This window comes from Heterodontus francisci, chromosome 10, assembly GCF_036365525.1.
Source record: "Heterodontus francisci isolate sHetFra1 chromosome 10, sHetFra1.hap1, whole genome shotgun sequence".
In the NCBI taxonomy this organism is placed as follows: domain Eukaryota; kingdom Metazoa; phylum Chordata; class Chondrichthyes; order Heterodontiformes; family Heterodontidae; genus Heterodontus; species Heterodontus francisci.
In genome coordinates, this window is record NC_090380.1 from 37,179,377 (window position 1) to 37,201,225 (window position 21,849).

The 21,849-nt window shown below is 40.6% G+C and overlaps 1 protein-coding gene across 1 annotated transcript in view; it reads left to right on the forward strand.

The window, feature by feature from the left end:
- Positions 1-927: 927 nt before the first annotated feature.
- Positions 928-21,849, forward strand: part of gemin8 (gem (nuclear organelle) associated protein 8) — a 29,992-nt gene continuing 9,070 nt past the window's right edge. The window contains exons 1-2 of the mRNA XM_068040449.1: positions 928-1,019; positions 12,772-13,210. Of these exons, the coding sequence (XP_067896550.1) occupies positions 996-1,019; positions 12,772-13,210 (463 nt within the window). The 5' untranslated portion in view covers positions 928-995. The remainder of the gene's footprint in view (positions 1,020-12,771; positions 13,211-21,849) is intronic.

Genomic DNA, 21,849 nt, shown 5'->3' on the forward strand with positions numbered 1-21,849 from the left:
GGGACAGGTGGGGATGTGGTAGGAATATGGGATTAGTGTAGGATTAGTATAAATGGGTGGTTGATGGTCGGCACAGACTCGGTGGGCCGAAGGGCCTGTTTCAGTGCTGTATCTCTAAACTAAACTTTCTATGATTCTAAAAAAAACTTTCATGAGATCGAATTACAAACTTAATCCCTATTTCCACCTCTTTGTAAATAAATGCAAGGTGCATGGTACCAACTCGAGGCTATCTCTGGACCCGTGCTTTGTCTTTCGCTACAACTATTTAGTACTCCATTTGCATTCTGTTCCATGACACCTGTCATTTAATCTCTGCCCCTTCCCCCAAACCACCACCGCCCCCCCAGTCCTATCACACTCCTTCCTTCTTGTTCTTCTTCCCCCCCCCCTCCCCCTTTCACTTGCTCAAAGACTGTTGCATTTCTAACCTTTGCCAGTTCTGATGAAGGTCATTGACCTGAAACATTTGTTTCTCTTTCCACAGATGCTGCCAGACCTGGTGAGTATTTCTGGCACTTTCTGCTCTTATCAACTCGAGGCTGTTTGCTTTGCAATTCAACTATTTGAAACACTGCTGAAAGTAACCTTCCAGATTTAGAGTTAAGGTTGAGCTGATATATTTTATAGTGTTTGAATGTTTTTGCGGTTGGTTCTTATCTCCCACCATTTCCCTTAACCACCCCTATACCAAGATGGCCGCCCTGCAGCCCCAGCTTTAGGTGGAGGGAGACCCCTTTACAAAGATGGTCACCCAGTAGATTCAGGTGAAGTTCTGATGAAGGGTCTCTGACCTGAAACGTTAACTCTGCTTTTCTCTCCACAGATGCTGCCAAACCTGCTGAGTATTTCCAACATTTCTTGTTTTTATTCCAATCACAGTTCGCCCGCTCCCCGGCACGTGACCCAGCGACTGCGCGCGCACCCTCCGCGACCATGTCGCTGTACGCATGCGTGAGTGTCCGGTCGTTGGAGGGTTGGGTGCTAGGTGAAGAATGGAGGCGGGAAGCGATCAGCAGGTAATGTCCGCTGTGTTTAGCAGCGTAGTGTTTGAGTACGTTGACAGGTTCGGTGTTCTTGGCACTAGTATGGGTGGGCGGCCCGGAAGGCGCTTTCTCTTTAGGATGTCTGCATCGGGTCCCTCTCAGAACTGCTGCTGCTGTGGCTCCAGTTGGAGAGGCCGAGCTGTCGCCACTACATCACACGGTGCTTCTAGTTGAAGAGCCTTGTGCATCTGCAGGTGCCCCTGAAGCTGCTGGTTTCATCTTAAATCCGCCGTTTAGGGTGTTTAAAATGTTAAAGAACAAAGAAAATTACAGCACAGGAACAGGCCCTTCGGCCCTCCAAGCCTGCGTCGATCCAGATCCTCTATCTAAACATGTCGTCTATTTTCTAAGGGTCTGTATCTCTTTGCTTCCTGCCCATTCATGTATCTGTCCAGATACATCTTGAAAGATGCTATCGTGCCTTCGTCTACCACCTCCGCTGGCAACGCGTTCCAGGCACCCACCACCCTCTGCGTAAAGAACTTTCCAGCATATCCCCCCTAAACTTTTCCCCTCTCACTTTGAACTGGTGACCCCTAGTAATTGAATCCCCCGCTCTGGGAAAAAGCTTCTTGCTATCCACCCTGCCTACACCTCTCATGATTTTGTACACCTCATTCAGGTCCCCCCTCAACCTCCGTCTTTCTAATGAAAATAATCCTAATCTACTCAACCTCTCTTCATAGCTAGCGCCCTCCATACCAGGCAACATCCTGGTGAACCTCCTCTGCACCCTCTCCAAAGCACCTACATCCTTTTGGTAATGTGGCGACCAGAACTGCACGCAGTATTCCAAATGTGGCCGAACCAAAGTCTTATACAACTGTAACATGACCTGCCAACTCTTGTACTCAATACCCCGTCCGATGAAGGAAAGCATGCTGTATGCTTTCTTGACCACTCTATTGACCTGCGTTGCCACCTTCAGGGAACAATGGACCTGAACACCCAAATCTCTCTGTACATCAATTTTCCCCAGGACTTTTCCATTTATTGTATAGTTCACTCTTGAATTGGATCTTCCAAAATGCATCACCTCGCATTTGCCCTGATTGAACTCCATCTGTCATTTCTCTGCCCAACTTTCCAATCTATCTATATTCTGCTGTATTCTCTGACAGTCCCCTTCACTATCTGCTACTCCACCAATCTTAGTGTTGTCTGCAAACTTGCTAATCAGACCACCTATACTTTTCTCCAAATCATTTATGTATATCACAAACAACAGTGGTCCAAGCACGGATCCCTGTGGAACACCACTGGTCACACGTCTCCATTTTGAGAAACTCCCTTCCACTGCTACTCTCTGTCTCCTGTTGCCCAGCCAGTTCTTTATCCATCTAGCTTGGATTGGATAGGAAGAGGCTGTTTCCTTTGGTGGGAGAAAAATATCATGCCCTAAAATTAGAGCCAGGCTATTTCGCAGTGAATTCACGAAACACTGTTTCACACAAAAGGTAGTGAAGAATCTGGAGTTCTTTCTGTTCACTCACTCCCAAAATACAGGTGGGAGTGCTGGGTTAATTGGAATATTTAAGACAGATTGATCTTATTAGGTAAGGGTACCAAGGAATATTGATATAAAAGGCATATTTAGGAATTTTTGTTTTTTAAGATTGCCTTTTTTCCCATTTTTAGCTGGGAGCATGAGCAACAGGTTACATTTTCCCATTGACATGTTTTCAAGCTATTAAGGGGAGCAGATAGGGTAGATAGATGGAAATTTTTCCCACTGTTTGGGGATTCTTGGACTAAGGGACATAGTCTAAAATCAGAACCAAACACTTCAGGAGTGAAATGTGAAAACACATCTACACACAAAGGATGACAGAAGTTTGGAACTCTCTTCCACAAACACCAATTGATAGAGCAACCGTAGATTATAAGTCTGAGATTGATAGATGTTTGTTATCCAAAGGGATAACATCTGCAACCTAATTCTACATAGCCGTCTTTGCCGCATATCCCTGATACCATTTCTATGAAAGACTGTACATTGAGTTTATCAAAATGTATAGTATACACAGAGGTGCTATTTTATCTTGTCATTTTTACATATCCAGATAAGATGCAAGTGAATGGAATATTATTGGCACACTGTGTTAACATCAAGCACTTCCGGTCAGGTATAACATGGGAAAGATGCAGAGTAAATCGCCTTGTATCTTCAAATTGCCTTTTAAGGCTAACCTCAACTCAAAAGAGCATTCTCTAGTGCAGCTTCGCAAACATTTTTGGTTAAAGGACCCTTTTACAAATGGATTAGTAATCATGGATCCCCCAGCTAAATTCAATTACTAAATAATGCTCATAATATATGAAGGTGCTACATTAATTAATGTTTTAATAGTGCTTTTAAGAAAGGAAGTATTTACTTAGATATTAGTGAGATGCATGTGCCTGCTAGTAGTATCAAGTAGTATCTTTTACAATCTGTTGATTCTAATTCTAATATCAGCAACAGGAAATTCTGGACTAAAATGGTTTAAATATGTTTTTTCCACCAAAACATCAAAAATTTGACAATCCCCAATCTCACCCCAAAATTGGAGAATAGCAGAAGGTAGATACACTCAACACCAATCATCTTTTTGGTGCTCACCATCTAGCGATCTTTGTGCCACTGTGCACTGCACATGTGGCGGTCGCACTTCGCTGCCAGCTTACACCAAGCTGCCGCTGATGTGGTTTGCTCGTCTTCACAGTGGCCCACCCCCACCAGAAGTAATTGCAAACTGTACTATTCTTGATGCAAAAGCAACAGAGACTGCTTCCACACTAAATTATAAATCATTATACACGTCCTGTTTGAAAATAATTGTTGTACTACTTATTATTGTCAGATGCTCCTCTGCCAAATATGTTCAGCAAAAGCTCAGAAACATAGATTATTTCGTGGACCCATGTTTGAGAACCACTGCTGTAATGCACCAGTGTGATTTCCTTTTCCATGCAAACAATCCTTATAATTTGCTAAATAAGACATACAATGCATACGGGATTATACACAGGTTTAAGCTTTGCTCATATGGTCGTCATTACTCACTGAAGTATTGGGTTAAGACTGACCCAAGCTCATTTCACACAGCAGCTTTGCAGGCAAATAAAATCTGACTGGATTCTACCCCAAGTCTCCCATGTGATAACTCACTGCATCACCTAGTTCCCAGTTGACATTAAATCCTTTTTAAAAAGTCCATACATCTGCAGTTTTTTGTTAAATAAGCTCCTACTCCCAGTGATGCTATACCGTTGCAAAGTGTTTAATTTGTGTATTCTGTTGTCCCTAATTAACAACATCAGGAATATTTTTCTTGCAAGCAGTGCTGCTAATAATTCTTGTAGAAAATAATGGACCTCTGGGCTCATTACAGAGCTGAAGAAGCTTTGGTTGCCTCATTTACAATAAGCTGTCCCGTCATCAGTGACTCTCAAAATTGCATAGAATTTACTTCAGAATTATTTCTGTTAATGGCTTTGTGGGCACTAGCTTAAATTTAGAGTTTGACTGTGTGAGGGGTAATGGTTCAAGTCATAGGATCAGAAAGGTTTATTGGATATTAATTCAAGTCCTTCACATTATCAGTATATCCTATCTGGTATTGTCCTTGTGAATCTTTTTTGTACCTTTTCCAATGCCTCTGGAGACCAGAATTGTGCACAGTACTCTCAAGTGTAGTCTAACAAATGTTCAATTCACGTTTCACATAACTTCTCTGCTTTTTCAATTCTGTCCCCCTCGAGCAGTGAACCCCAGTGCTTAGTTTTTTCTGGTCTTATTAGCCATGTTGCTACTTCGAGTGATTTGTATATTTTTACTCAGCTTCTTTGTTGCTCTACCCCATTCAGACTCTTATTATCCAAGCAGTATGTGGCCTCCTGTTCTTTCTACCAAAATACACTACCTCACGATTATCATGAAATTTATTTGCCAATTACACACCCATTCTGCAAGCTTGTTAATCGCTACCTGTATTGTCATTCTTCCATTGTATTAACCAAACCTACCAATTTGGTGGTGTTCACAAATTTTGAAATTGTAGTTCAGACTTCCGAGTCCAAATCATTGATGTAAATTGTGAACAACTGTGGACCCAGCACCATTTTCTGAAACAACACTTCCTACTGACCTGAAACATTAACTCTGCTTCTCTCTCCACAGATGCTGCCAGACCTGCTGAGTATTTCCAGCATTTCTTGGTTTTATTTCAGATTTCCAGCATCCACAGTATTTTGCTTTTACTTCCTACCTTTTGCTAGTCTGTGTAACTACTTTTAATCCCTACTGTGTTTTCTGTTTTGTAGCCAGCTTGCTATACATTCTGCTACCTGTCCCTTGACTCCACATGATGCGACCATAGTCATGAATCTACTAAGCATTATTTTATCGAAGGCTTTTTTGAAATGTCAATCGTTCACCAGATTGAGCAGATTTATTTTCTAAAATTAAAAGCCAGAGGAAGATAAAAGATAACGTTACCAATAATAATTTGAACTGTCTCTTTTGATGGCTCATGAATTATATTCAGCAGGGGCGGCACAGTGGTGCGATGGTTAGCACCGCAGCCTCACAGCTCCAGGGACCCGGGTTCAATTCTGGGTACTGCCGGTGCGGAGTTTGCAAGTTCTCCCTGTGACCGCGTGGGTTTTCGCCGGGTGCTCCGGATTCCTCCCACAGCCAAAGACTTGCAGGTGATAGGTAAATTGGCCATTGTAAATTTCCCCTAGTGTAGATAGGTGGTAGGGAATATGGGATTACTGTAGGGTTAGTATAAATGGGTGGTTGTTGGTCGGCACAGACTCGGTGGGCCGAAGGGCCTGTTTCAGTGCTGCATCTCTAAATAAAAATAAAATAAAAAATAAAATTTGTATGATAGTGTTACGACCAGATGAGAAGGGGTTTAGGGGTTCCCTCTCAGCCTTTGCCTGGCTTAACCATAACAGGGTTTAATTTTAGAAACACCGTGTTCCAGCGAGAGCGAGACAGACAGCCAGGCGAGAGACTTGATAGTTTTGTGACTGAAGCTAAAACAGTCTTTTGTTCCTTTCTGTGTGGCACAATTCAAAAAACCTCAGGTTGCCCAGCAGGTTAGTCATGTGACTAGCTCCTTATTTGGAACAGTCTCCCCTGCGAGGTTTGTGGATTGTAGTACCTTAGCAGTCTCTGGAATGCGCGTCCTTACATCTTCACTGTAATGGTGATCAAAATCCATTTGGGTTAATTGGAACAGGGAATATCCCTTTGTCTCCACAAGCAGCATCTCTTAGTAATGTCCTTCCAGGCTAGTGTCTGGTGATCTTCAAACAAGTCATTTCTTCACTCCAGCTTACAGTTTAAAAGCAACAGTTTAAAATCAATGTTCATATGACAAAATTAATATGCTTCATTCTTGGCAGGTGGGGGCCTGCATGATAATAGTCAATTTTCTCTTTAACTTTGAAAGCATTGGAAATCAGGCCTTTGAAAGCACTGGAAATTAGGCCTTTCTGGTTACAGTGGGCTGAATGGCCTTGCTCATACGTAAATGTTTTGTGACTTGAAACAAGACTTAAAAGACAGAAGATGGGTTGGCATTCAGTTGCCATCCAAATCACTAATATATGTTTCTCTTTAAAATACGGATTGGCCTGTGAAATGGCCATTTTCTGTTTCTATTGAAACACTTCTGAATTCAAGATTTTTATTTTTGCATCTTAAAAGTACAAACAGATTTAGCAATTGCCATGACGGTGAAATATGTGATGCATTGTAAAGCGTATTCTATCTTTCATGAAAACAACCAGTAAATAGCTGTTGAAACAGAAAAATGAACAATATAAAGATAGTTAATAGGAACAGGAGTAGGCCACTCAGCCCATCGAGCCTGCTCCATTATTCACGATCATAGCTGATCATCCACTTCAATGCCTTTTTCCCACACTATCCTCATATCCCCTTATGTCATTGGTATTTAGAAATCTGTGACCATCTGCTTTAAACATACTCAATGATTCAGCTTCCACAGCCCTCCGGGGTAGAGAATTCCAAAGATTCACAACCCTCTGAGTAAAGAAATTTCTCCTCATCTCTGTCCTTAGTGGCTTCCCTTTATTTTGAAATTGTGTCCCCTGGTTCTAGACTCCCCAACCAGGGGAAACATCTCAACTGCATCTACCCTGTCGATCCCTTTAAGTATTTTGTAGGTTTCAGTGAGATCACCTCTCATTCTTCAAAACTAGAGAATACAGGCCCAGTTTCCCCAGTCTCTTCACAGGACAGTCCCGCAATCCCGGGAACAAGTCTGGTGAATCTTCGTTGAACTCCCTCTATGGCAATAATATCCTCCCTGAGGTAAGGGAATCAAAACTGCACACAGTACTCTAGGTGTGCTCTAACCCAGGTTTTATACAATTGAAGCAAGATTTCACAACTCCTGTACTCAAATCCTCTTGCGATAAAGGCTAACGTACCATTTGCCTTTTGCCTTAATTGCTTGAGGCACCTGCATGTTAGCTTTCAGTGACTTATTGACAAGGACACCCAGGACCCTTTGTACATCTACACTTTCTAATCTCTTAGCATTTTAAGAATTGCTCTGCACATCTGTTTCTCCTACCAAAGTGGATAACCTCACATTTTTCCACATTATATTCCATCTGCCACATTCTTGCCCACTCACTAAGTCTGTCCAAATCCCCTTGAAGCCGCTTTGTTTCTTCCTTACAGCACACATCCTCACCTAATTTGTGTCATCGCAAACTTGGAAATACTACATTTGGTCCCCGCATCCAAAACATTGATATATATTGTGACCAGCTTGGGCCCAAACACTGATCCCTGCGGTACCCCGCTAGTCACAGCCTGCCAGTGTGAGAATGATGTGTTTATTCCTACTCTCTGCTTCCTGCCTGTTAACCAATCCTTAATCTATGCCTGTATATTACCTCCTATCCCATGTGCTTTAATTTTGCTAACCAATCTCCTGTGGGGGATTTTATCAAAAGCCTTCTGAAAATTCAAGTAACCACATCCACTGACTCCCCTTTATCAATGCTATTAGTAACATCCTCAAAAAACTCCAACAGGTTCGTCAAACATGATTTTCCATTCATAAATCCATGCTGACTATATCCAATCAGATCATTATTATCCAAGTGTCCATTTACCACATCCTTTAGAATAGATTCTACATTTTCCCAATGACTGATGTAAGGCTAATAGGTCTGTAATTCCCTGTTTTCTCTCTCCCTCCCTTCTTAAGTAGTGGGGTGACATTTGCTACCTTCCAATCTGCAGGAACTGCTCCAGAATCTTTTGAATTTTGGAAGATGATCGCCAATGCATCTCCATAGCTACCTCTTTCAACATTCTGGGATGTAGAATATCAGGTCCTGGGGACTTATCAACCTTCAGCCCCATTAATTTCTCCAATACTAATTTCCTTCAATTCCTTATTCTCCCTAAACCCTTGGATCTCTAATTCTGGGAGATTTAGACACCAAGTAATCATTTAGCTTCTCTGTCATTTCTCTGTTTCACATTATAAATTCTCCTGACTCTGCCTGTAATGGACCCACATTTGTCTTCATCAAACATTTCCTGTTTATGTACCTGTAGAAGCTTTTACAGCCTGTTTCTATATTTTTTGCTAGCTTACATTCATATTCCCTTCTCCCTTTATCAGTTTCTTCATCCTCCTTTGCTGTATTCTAAAATCCTCCCAATCCTCTTGTTTCATACTATTTCTGGCAACTTTATAGGCCTTTTAATCTTATACTATCTTTAACTTCCTTTGTTGACTGCCTTCACTTTTGGGGGTTTTGGTGCCTTGAAGGAATGTATAGTTGCTGTGAACTATGTAATATTTCTTTAAAGACTATCCATTGCCTAAATACTATCATACCTTTTAATGTATTTTCCCAATCCACCTCAGCCAATTTGCCCCTCATACCTTCATAATTTCCTTTGTTCAAATTTAACACCCTGGCTTCAGATTGAACTACTTCTCTTTCAAACATAATGTAAAATTCTATCATATTGTAGTCAGTCATCCCTAAAGGTTATTTTACAGCCCTTTCTCATTACATAATATTAGATCTAATGTAGCCTGTTCTGTAGTCGGTTCCTCAACATACTGCTCTAGAAAATGATCCCTAACACACTCCAGAAAGTCGTCCTCCACACCATTAGTGCTCATTAGGTTTACCCAGTCTATATGCAGATTGAAGACACCCATGATTACTGTATTACCCATGCTATGTGCCTCTCTAATCTCCAGACTAATACTATGCCCCACACTACCACTACTCTTTGGCCTATAAACAACAGCAACCAATGTTTGCTGCCCCTCACTGTTTCTTAGCTTCACCCAAACAGATTCCACATTTTGTTCTTCCAATCTGAGATCCTCCCTTACTAATGTACTGATCCCATCCCTTATTATCAGCGCAACACCACTTCCTTTTCCTTTTTGCCTGTCCTTCCTAATTGTTGAATATTCAGTTCCCAGTCTTGGTCACCCATAGCCATATTTTCATTATGGCAATTAGATCATATCCATTTACCATTATTTGGGCCTTTTAAATCATCTACCTTGTTGCGAATGCTCCGTGCATTCAGGTAAAGTGCCCTTAACCTTGTCGTCTTGACATTCTGCATTCTAAGCCCAGTTGATGCTCGCCTTTGTTTCGCCTGCCTTCTAATGTCACTTGCTACTTTTCTACCTCCTGTTACCAGCTTTACTTCTGTCCAGTTTGAGCTACCCCTCAGGTTTCTGTCCATCTTCTACAGGTCCCACCTGCCCCAGAACCAGTCCCAATGTCTCAGAAATCTGATTCCCTCCCTCCGAACCAATTCTCCAGCCACATATTCAGTCGATCAGTCCTCCTGTTCCCTATGCTCACTAGCATGTGATACTGGGGGTAATTCTGAGATTACTGCTTTGGAGATCCTGCTTTTTAATTTCGTTCCTAACTCCCTAAAATCTGCTTTCAGGACCCCATCCCTCTTCCTACCTGTCATTGGTACCAATGTGGACCACGACCCTGGCTGTTCACCCTCCCCAAGAAGGATGTCCTGCAGCCACTCCATGACATCCTTGACCCTGGCACCAGGGAGGTAACACACCATCCTGGAGTCACGTTTACTGCCGCGGAAGCACCTGTCTGATCCCCTGACAATTGAATTCCCTATCACTATTGCTGTTCCACTCTTCATTCCCCCCTCCTGTGCAGCTGAGCCACCGGTGGTGCCATGGACTTTGCTCTGGCTGCACTCTCCCAAGGAACCTTCGCCCTCACCAGTATCCAAAATGGAAAACCAATTAGCAAGCAAGATAGTGCAGGAATCCCCATCCTCTCTGCCTGCATGCTCCTAACCTGCGGTGTGACCACCTCCCTAAACATGCTATCCACGTAGTCATTTGCCTCGGGGGTGCACAATAGTGACTCTAGCCACCGCTCAAGTTCCAAAACCTAGAGCTCAAGCTTCTGCAGCAGGTGACACTTCCTACAGATGTGTTCGTCTGGAACTCGTGGTGTGGTCCATAACTTCCCACATAACCGCAGGACGTACATTCCACTTGGCCGAGCTGACCTGCCATAACATAACTTTAAAAGCTTGTTATTACAGTGAAAAGTAACTTACCAGTTACTCACCAATCAGCTTCTTCCCCCTGCACCGAAGAGAGAGAGGCAGCTACTGGAGGCTGAAAAAAGGTAGAAGAAAGAAAGAAGCCCCTCCTCACGCATCAAACTCCCACTTTAAACACTACGCTCAAATTTAGTTTTTCTTAATTTATAGTTCTCCTCCTTAGCGAACTCCCTCACTTACCAAACTCCCTTCTTTACAATCTGTGCCCTCCAGCAGCACTCAAGGCAGACAAGCAGCACTGAGTCCCCTGAATTTATACTCTGAAAACAATGCTGTGTGCAGAAACTAGCCATCTAATTAACTAGCTACAGATACTCTGTGTTTGTACACCCCTGTTTAAAACTGCAAGAAACCTAACTTGCCTCTTAACTGAAACAGGAATTTCAATGAATTGCTAGATGTAAACAAAACAAAAACTATTCTTGAGAGAATAACCCTTAAAATCCATTCACTTACCAAACTCCCTTCTTCACGTTCAGTTCTGAGTAGTGCTGTGTGGTCACCCATACTTCAGATTTGTCTTCTCCCATACTTCAGATTTGTCTTCTCCCCCAAATAACTTCATTCACATGACTATGGAAAGAAAGCTAGTTTTGTTTTTAATATCAAAAAAGCTGCAGTAGCAGCTAGTGACTCCCATAGTTGGGAAAGGCTTTGCCTACACTCAAAGCCAACCAAGGCCAGATTTGATCCCTGGTTTATGCTAAGTTGGCTAGTCTTAAATCAGGTCAGCTGTGAAGTAGGCTGCATGCACACACCCAAAAACAAAAGCAAGCTGCTGCAGATGTTGTAACTCTCCACAGCTACTGCCTGACCTGAGTGTTTCCAGCATTTTCTGTTTTTATTGCATACACTCTGTCTAGGTTTACATTTGACTGGTCACTTGGCAGTGGTAGCCACTGTAGAAGTGATTTATGACTTTAACCCCTTGTAGGAACTAAACCAAATCAGGAGCACATCCCCATGAATCTCCTTTAATCAAGTTCAAGCCAAACAAATTCTCAGACACTTATTTGGGTCCAAAGAATTGCACTAGTTTTTCCTAAAAGAAAGAAAACCAACAGAGAATTTTTACCAGCTTTCAGATAGCCTGCTTCTAATATTTTATGGCTAAATCATAAATATCCCAGATATTATAAGGGTCTGGGAAACTCTCTTCAATACATATCTCTCCACTTAAAGAGACACAGAGAGGGGGTTCTTGTAGTTGTATACAGAATACTACATGAGACGATTTATTAACTATATATTTATTAAAGAATTTAACATGCAATAAACTTCTTAAGTGGATAAGTATATCACAATATCAAATATTACTGAGAGATGTAACATATTCTTATTTCTAACATAGAATCCAAAAGTTTAACCTTGCTAATGTTACAGCAATATTATCTTGGAATATTCAGATTATTCATCAAAATGTAAAGTAAGCTTGTACCTTTAATCCCCGAATAAGGCATGGGATGAGAAGTATTGTTGAGGATTCAACACCCCTCAGTGTTTGCTTTAGAACCTTGTATTTTTATACTATTTCTAAGGTGTCATATGACTTTTACATTAGATGTGACCTTCCTGTGTTCCTTTTAAAATCTATATCTTTAATTTAATGTTTTACTGAAATTTGAAGTTATGAGCTTTTATCTGGTCAAAATGTTTACAATTGTTTTTACTTGACCTCTCTTGTTCCTGTGAGTACATTCCATTTATTGTTAATTGCCCTTTCCATGGTACCCACAGCAACTCTGTCTGAACAACAACTCCATAAACCAATCAAGTTTATTGCTACCTCTTACTGAGGTCACACAGGATATTTCAATGTCTATGTTTATGTTCCAAGCACCTGGTAACAGCAATTCTATTCTGACAGAGACCTTGAAATGTTGAACTCTACCATCTTAAAGGGGAACTTCAGTGAGCACTGAAAACTAACCATTTATTCAATAGTTAACTCTAAAGGCATAATACACTAACTATTTCCAAATTCTACTTAATCAAGCCTATTATACCTATATTCCATCACACTGTTATCACAGCATAAGTTAGTGTCTTCAGGAGAGAAGGGGAAAAATTGTGTTTGTATTTTCTTTTAAACAGGATGATGGAATAAGACTAACTTCAGACATTTGGTACAACCATAAAATGTACTCCAGATTTTGGCAGCATTATCATCTAGCTATGGGATGGCTGCAGAAACATAGACGGGCTTATCGCAAGGCATTCGAGTCACTTGAGTATTCTCCCTGGTATAACACAGAACCAACAGCAAGTCGCTTTGCTGACTGGCATAACGGTTCTTTGTGCTACTCTTCAAGACGTACTGAGCAAACTGAGCGCAGCCAAAAGGGACGACAGCAGTGCCCACGCAGCTCGGAGTTTGAAATGGCCAATTTGAACAGTGAAACTGTTCTGAATTCTGACACAGAAAGCGAAACGGAGTCGGAGAGTGAAATAGAATGTGATGTCAGCAATGTGGAAATAACGGAAGAATTGCGCCAGTACTTCAAACAGACAGAAAAGCATCGAGAGGAGTTAAGTAAGTGTTCGTGATTGAATAGAATTTTCTTTTTGGAGTATATCACCATGACCTGGATTTGTGTGTTTGCTGCACCCTTTCCCTGTTGAGCAGGAGAACAGATCATACCTCTTTCCCCTCCCCTTCCCTTTTTATCTGGTTGAATAATACTTGTTCCATTCCAGAAAGTCCTTTGGTGATGAATAGAACTGGAGTCAATCTTTTCACACATATTTATTTACAGAATTACACATGACAAGCCTACACCTGCTAACCCCACAAACACAGTTTTAGTCTATCTCTTTATAGGGGCTCAAGTGATTCCCCAGTTAATGACCACTGCCTGCATCCAATTAAATGCAGTTAATATAGTTAACAGATTCCCTTCTCTCTTTTTAAATATAAATTAGAATTAATATATACAACCAAAATTTCAAAACAAATTAAATCAAAAACTTCCACATTCTGTACAAAGCATTACATTGTGAGATGCACCTTCTCGAGGGCTCTTAACATTTTTCTCACCTACGTTTTTTGTAGCGTGTCTGTTCCCACAATGAACGATGATCCGCATAACATTCAATGGGCAAACTATCTTCAGTACACCCCTTGTACAGAATCTCACTTATAATATTTGACAAATAGAATCCCATGTCTACTGCTGCCACAAGAGCCAGTGTTTCAGCAGCTGAAGTACTTTTAACAGCCATTTTTTATTTTATTAGCTTCCCAAGTAAAGGACGGTATTTCCCATTCTTACCCATAAGAAATATTATAAAACCAGCTGCACTTGAATACCCATTAGAAAGATTAGCATGTGAAGCACCTCTAAAAATGGCTCGTTTCATGTTCTTTGGGTCATCTAAGATGGCAACTTAAGTATGCATTGCATCAGATTTAATATTTTTAATGTTTTATTTGCCCTTTAAACATTATCAATTTTAGGGTGTTTCATCGTAGTTCTTGATTCCAACACATAAAACTAATATCTCATCTAGTCTGAGTGCCCAACCAGTTCAATTGACCAATCAAGCTTCACAATTGCTCGGTCTCTTTAGATACAACATCATCTTTCTGTGATGACTGAGCATGATTAATCGGGATGGGAGTAACACTAAATAGGATTGTTGATTTTAAAGTTATTCCAGACCGACTCTTCTTGATATCTGAACCAATATATTTAAAAGGCCCTATAAGCCTGACTCCCAATTTTTAATTCTACTTTAATCTTAACATATTTCTCATTCTGCAGTACCACCCCATAAGAAATCATTAACATGCATCATGAAGACGCCCAAAAGTTTTCCTTTGATACCAATAAAACATTGCAGGATCTGCTTTTAGTTGAACACAAAACTATTTTCAGGAGAACAGATCTCCCTGAAAAATACCACCCCATGGAAGCGTCATTCAAGCCATAGTTGCATATGTTTAGTTTCCATGGTTTCCTTCTACATCTGCTGACTTTTGGGTGGTTTCAGAAATGTTTCTCTGAAAAGTATCACCCTGCAGAAATGCTGCTTTTATGTCGAATAATCTACATTCCCATGAATATGTGGCCAAAAGAGCTAAAAAGATTTTCAAGATTACTTTTCTAGCTGTGGGAGAATCCACTCCAACATCTGCATCACCCTGTCGCCCTACAAAACCTCTAGCAACTAGCCTCGCTTTGGCCTTATAAGCACCATTTGCAAGGACATTTTCAGTACAAATCCACCTAAGTGACAAAGCAGGTTGCCCCTTATCTGGTAACTCAATAAACTCCAAACTCTCTCCAACTATCTTATTCCTTTTTGGCTTCTCTTATTAGCTTATCAGGTTTATTGGCAGCCACCAAAACTTCATAATCATGAGGACCTTTGCTTGTAGTTCGATTTTTAGACTGTTCTGTGGCCTTTATTTCATGGCTGCATTTGCTGACAACACAATCACTAGGTGGCGCAGTACTGGCATATGCACAAGTGCAGCCTCATGGACTGAAATGTCACTGTCTGCGACGTCTCAGGCAGCTGCCATTAATAACGGTGGAGCTGAACAATTTGACAAAAAAAAATGAATTGAAGCCAAACCCCCCCTCATCCCTCAATGGCCACGATCTTCACCACCCCACCCAAAGAACCCTACTCCCTCCCTCAGTCGCTGTCTTCTCTTCCCCACTCCCTCCCCAGGGATAGGCACCAACATGTTGCATCACGGACATTTGACAAAATTATTGACTCAACCACGGACATGGGGGCAATTAATCTGAATATAAAGTGTATAGCTAATCTAATGCAATCAAAACAGAGTCCGATGTAAAAATGCATTTCTCCCTAAGTATACAAACATCAATGTAGAGCAGCACAACTGTATTAGCTCCCCCGCCCTTGCTCCCTCCCTCATAAATGGCTTGGACATTGGAATACAAAGTATAATTTCAATCAGTTTCACTTTCAATCCAGCGCATTTGCTATAATGTGTCACATTGTACACCGGAGGTCAGAACAAATGGTATTGTTTTTATAAAACTATTTGAAAACAGCAGTTCAAAAATCAAATATAACAAACATAGAACTTTGGGTTTATTCCTAAAATATTTGAATTTTATGGATGAATAGTGACAGATTGCTCTTTGAAAGAGCTAGCGCAGACTCAGTGGGCCAAATGGGCACCTTCTGGGTTGTACTATTCTGTTTGTTGGACTGTTTTCCTGTTCTATTTGCTTTGTTACTTTAAACATCAGTTGTAGTTCCAGTGCACTCCTGGCTGGTCTCCCACATTCTACTGTCATTCAAAACTCTGCTGCCCATGTCTTAACTCACACCAAGTCCTGTTCCCTTATCAGCCCCGTGCTGGCTGACCTACATGGGCTCCCGGTCAAGCAACGTCTTGAATTTAAAATTCTCATCCTTGTTTTCAAACCCCTCCATGGCCTGGCCCCTCCCTATATCTGTAATCTCCAGATTCAAAACCCTCCTAGATATTGGAGCAATATGTTGTAGAACCAACCAGGAAGCAGGCTATTCTAGATTTGGTATTGTGTAATGAGGTGGGATTAATTAATGATCTCATAGTTAAGGATCCTCTCGGGAAAAGTGATCATAGCATGCTAGAATTTCAAATTCAGTTTGAGGGCGAGAAACTGGAGTCCCACACTAGCGTTCTGGAGCTAAACAAAGGTAATTACATAGGCATGAGGACAGATTTGGCCCTAGTGGACTGGGCAGGAAGACTAAAAGGTAGGATAGTTGATGAGCAGTGGAAGATGTTTAAGGAGATATTCAATTCCTCCCAACTAAAATATATTCCAGGGAGGAAGAAAGATTCTAAGAGGGGGAAAAAACATCCATGGCCAAGCAAGGAAGTTAAAGATAACATAAAGACAAACTACAGCATACCATATTGCAAAGGCCAGTGGCAGGCTGGAAGATTGGAAAACTTTTAAAGATCAACAAAGGGTTATTAAAAAAGTAATAAAATGAGCAAAGGTAAATTATGAAAGAAAACTAGCGCAAAATATAAAAATGGATAGCAAAAGCTTCTATAAGTATATAAAAGGGAAGAGAGTAGCTAAAGTGAATGTTGATCCTTTGGAGGATGAGACAGGGAGTTAATAGAGGGGAACACATAAATGGCGGAAACACTAAATCAGTATTTTGCCTCCGTTTTCACGGTGGAGGACACTAGTAACATCCCAGTAGTAACAGGAAATGCAGAGGTTACAGAAAGGAAGGAACTTGGAACAATCATCACTAGGGAAAAAGTACTGAGCAAACTATTGGGATTGAAGGCAGACAAGTCCCCAGGGCCTGATGGCCTACATCCTAGGGTCTTAAAAGGAAGTGGCAGCAGAGATAGTGGATCCATTGGTTATAATATTCCAAAATTTCCTGGATGGGGGAAAGGTTCCAGTGGATTGGAAAAAAGCTAATATAATGCCTTTATTCAAAAAGGGAGGGAGGCAGAAAGTAGAAAACTATAGAGCAGTTAGTTTAACATCTGCCGTTGGGAAATTGTTAAAATCCATTATTAAGTAAGTAATAACAGGACATTTAGAAAGTCAAAACGTGATCCATCAGAGTCAGCATGGTTTTATGAAGAGTAAATCGTGTTTGACTAATTTGCTGGAGTTCTTCGAAGCTGTAACAAGCAAAGTGGATAATGGGGATCCATTGGATGTTGTATGTCTGGACTTCCAGAAGGCATTTGATAAGGTGCCGCACAAAAGGTTAATACACAAGGTAAGATCACATGGGGTTAGGGGAAATTTATTAGCTTGGATAGAGGATTGGCTGACCAACAGAAAACAAAGTCGGGATAAATGGGTCTTTTTCTGGCTGGCAAGATGTAACTAGTGGGGTGCCACAGGGTTCGGTCTTCGGGCCCCAACAATTTACAATCTATGTTAATGACTTGGATGCAGAGATAGAAGGTATTATAGACAAATTTGCAGATGACACTAAAATTGGTGGGATAGTAAGTTGCAATAAAGAAATAAGAAATTTACAAATGCATATGGGTAGGTTAGGTGAATGGGCCAAAATTTGGCAGATGGAGTTTAACATGGATAAGTGCAAGGTTATCCATTTTGGTCGGAAGAATAGAAAGGCAACTTATTATCTAAATGGAGAGAAGCTTCAGTGCAGAGGGATCTGGGTGTCCTCGTGCATGATCCGCTGAAAACTAGTACGCAGGTACAGCAGGTAATAAGGAAGGCAAATGGAATTTTGGCGTTTATTGCTAAAGGAATAGAGTATAAAAGTAGGGAAGTGTTGCTGCAGCTGTACAAGGCACTAGTGAGACCGCACCTGGAGTATTGCTTACAGTTTTGGTCCCCTTACTTGAGGGATGTAGTTGCACTGGAGGCAGTTCAGAGGAGGTTCACTAGATTGATTCCAGAGATGAGGGGTTTGTCTTATGAAGAGAGATTGAGCAGTTTAGGCCTTTACTCTCTGGAGTTTAGAAGAATGAGAGGAGATCTGATTGAGGTATGTAAGATGATTAAGGGGATTGACAAAGTAGACGTAGAGAGGATGTTTTCTCTTGTAGGGCAGTCTAGAACAAGAGGTCATAGTTTTAGGATAAGGGTTGACAGATTTAAAACAGAGATGAGGAGAAATTACTTCTCTCAAAGGATCGTGAGTCTGTGGAATTCACTACCCCAGAGTGCGGAGGATGCCGGGACATTGAGTAAATTTAAGGAGATAGACAGATTGTTAATTAGTAATGGGTTGAAGGGTTATGGAGAATGGGCAGGAAAGTGGAGTTGAGGTCGAGATGAGATCAGCCATGATCATATTGAACGGCAGAGCAGGCTCGAGGGGCTGAATTGCCTACTCCTGCTCCTAGTTCTTGTATTATATCTGTGCTCCTCTAATTCTGGCCTGCTGTACATCCCTGATTTTAATTGCTCTACCATTGATGGTGTGCTTTCAGTTGCCTAGACCCCAAACTTGAATATCCTCCCTCCACCTCTCTGCCTCTCCTACCCCCTTTCCTCCTTTAAGGCACTCCTTAAAATGTACCTGTTTGGTCAAGCATTTCATCATGTGACCTGGTATCTCCTTACGTGGCTCTGTCATACTTTGTTTTATAATGCCCTTGCAAAGCGCCTTGGGACATTTTGTTACATTTGTTTTAATACATTATAATTTGTTGTAATAACTGCAGAATCATATCTTTGACTTTAACAAGCTCATGTTACACAATCCAACATTTAATCTAAATCATTCTCTAAATTACATGCATACTAACACCAAACTACAATACATTAAGAAACAGACAATACACAGACTTCAGATAACATGGGACCAAGAAGATACTCTCAGGTTCCTGAAAATCCCTCCCAGTGATTCTGTTACCATGGTTATATGATCCATATATGCTCCTTAATCACTTTATTACTACAAACAGTGACCAAAAAGACCCTTGAGATGTGGATGAATTAATTTTTTTCCATTAGTCCTGCTTCACTGTTACATATTCCCTGTTGAAGAGAACGGAAAGTTGTTTTAAATCATTTTGTTTTGATTGCGCAAACAACAGGGTACATTGAAATATATGGGCTCGTGTGAACTCATACCCACACGTTCTATTATGTTCTTTGAAGCATTAGCCCAGATAGACATCAATATTGAAATCATAGAGATGCAAGGAGAGTTACTACCTTAAATGATGTTTTGAGCAAATATCTAATGTGAAGTAGTGCCCAACTTCAGATGTATTATCTTAATTTAAAGATTGTGATATTGACTGGATTCGCTAACAGTGATGAATTGGCCAATCTATGTTTAATTAAACAGGATACTGCAGGAAAATCTTACCAAATAGTATCTAACAGCTCTGATCAAATATTACATATAAACTTAACTTCCTTTTTTATCTAAATTATCCAGCATCTGTTCTATGCCACTGACTGGTCATATCCGTTTGTTTGTTTTCACACTTGTCACAGGTTTTTGACCCAGCAACAAGTGAAGGAACAGCAGTATAGGTCGAAGTCAGGCTAATGTGTGACTTGGAGGGGAACCTGCAGGTGCTGGTGTTCCCGTGCCTCTGAATTGTAGACCTTTACTCGCTTAGCCTTGCTCAATCTTGATGTGTAAGATGGAGACGCAATTAAATAGATTGCCTTTATTCCACTCTGGGTAAATATATTTTGAATTAAAGTTCATTAACCGATAATATAATCTTTCAAGCAACAAAGCAAGGGCAGAACAAACGGCATGGCACTGCAGCTACGTGCATAATTCTGTATCATGCTGATGGCCTGTGCACCAGAAAAGAAGCCAACTGTTGTTTCGGGGTGCTTCTTTACCCAGAGTGGTTAGACCGTGGAACTTACAAGGAGTAGTTGAAGTGAATGGCATAGATACATTTAAGGGGAAGCTAGGGAAGTACATGAGGGAGAAAGGAATAGAAGAATGTGCTAATAGGTTGAGATGAAGTAGTTGGCCAACAACAGTTGGCTTCTTTTCTGGTGCACATTTTTACTTGTGCTAGATGCAATCAGTGAAAATAACTGAGTAGGTTAGTGTATATACTGTATAAAAACTTGTGGCTTTTTGTCAGGATATAATTAATTTTTCTGGAATTTAAGCTTTGAAATGTTGGCCTGAGCAGAACTTTATTGGAAGTATGAAACCCTGTCTTATCCAATTTCCCACAAAAGAGGGCAGCATTTTCCTACAAGCAGAAAAATGATTTTGCAGTACAGTTGCCTGTCGATGTGTGTCACTAGGGAGTATTTAAAACTTAACTTAAAAAGAAAGATTGCACTTTTTGTTCATTGAGAATGTAGCAGCATGGAATGATAGAATGGCAATTTTCTCAATCCCCGGCTAGTCAATTCCTAATCTCTCCAGGCCTATCTAGAGAAGGAAAAAAGCTTTCCGGGAGAGAAGGAAATGCTAGATAAGTCTGCAGATTCCTGAGTTAGTTACAACTTGGCATGTGTCCATTTCCAGTTGAATATCTAAAAATGCAATCAGCAAATAGAAGGAAGAGGGGAAATTAAGGGCTCTGCACGTATTATACTCTTAATACTTGCTTAAAAACACAATCCCAATAAAAACAACTAGTGACTTTAGGCACTACAGGGGGTAAAATCTCAAAATTACCTCAGCTGCTGTCCCCTTATAAAATTGTTCTTTTCTAACATCTGTTAACATTTTTTAAGCAAATGACTATCTGGTTTACATTATGCTGAGCAAAGTGACTTTTTATAGTACTGTAATCTAAAAATACACGTATTCATGGCAACAAGGAACATTATTGGTGGAGAAACTTTAACCATGGCCAGACTCGCTGCAGTTTAACTATACATTAATCTTCCAAATTGTATGGTGCTAAATTACAGGGTTTCACATTTCTATAAGAAAATATGAAATGTTTTGGAGCCATGACTATGGTTGCATTTAAATTATAAAAGACTAAAAGTGAAGCTGCAGAAAACTCCATTCCCAAGAGGTGAAGTATGCAAAACGACCAATCTAAGCCCATTCAATTGTGTGCAGATAAATATTATAGTGCTACGTATTTCATTTAATATCTGGGAAGATAAATGTATGCAGTTGGCATTGACAGCAATTGTAAGCTGCACAGTTGTGTGAAGTCAAGAAGGGGTTGTTTTCGTGTTCAAGTGTGCCAGTTTCTTAAAATTTAATTTGCAGTACCTCTAGAATAAATTGCTTCCTTCTGGTTTTCTAGGGGTATTTCTAATTCCCCCAACCCATGGGAATACCCATATTTTCTGAATACAAGACAAATTGCCCTAGTCATATCTCCCCAGTGCAGGAGTTGTTTCTAAACATGGTTAGTATTTCATGAAAAATGTTTCACTAATACAAAGAAGCCTTGCTGTGATTGTTTTCCTGCAATACATAAATATGGACTTCAGTTATCAGTTTTTCAACTGTCCATTTGGAATACATGGGTTTGTGATATAATTTTGCACTTATTTCTAAAGACCTGTTGACACCAGTTTGGTATCTGATTTTCTCTACCTCCTTGCTCATTATTGTTACTCTCTCAACGGAAGCAAGACAGTTAAAAGTTGTTACAAAAACAAGAAATGCTGGAAGTACTCAGCAGGTCTGGCAGCATCTGTGGAGAAAGAAGCAGAGTTAACATTTCAGGTCAGTGACCCTTCACCAATTCTGATGAAAGGTCACTGACCTGAA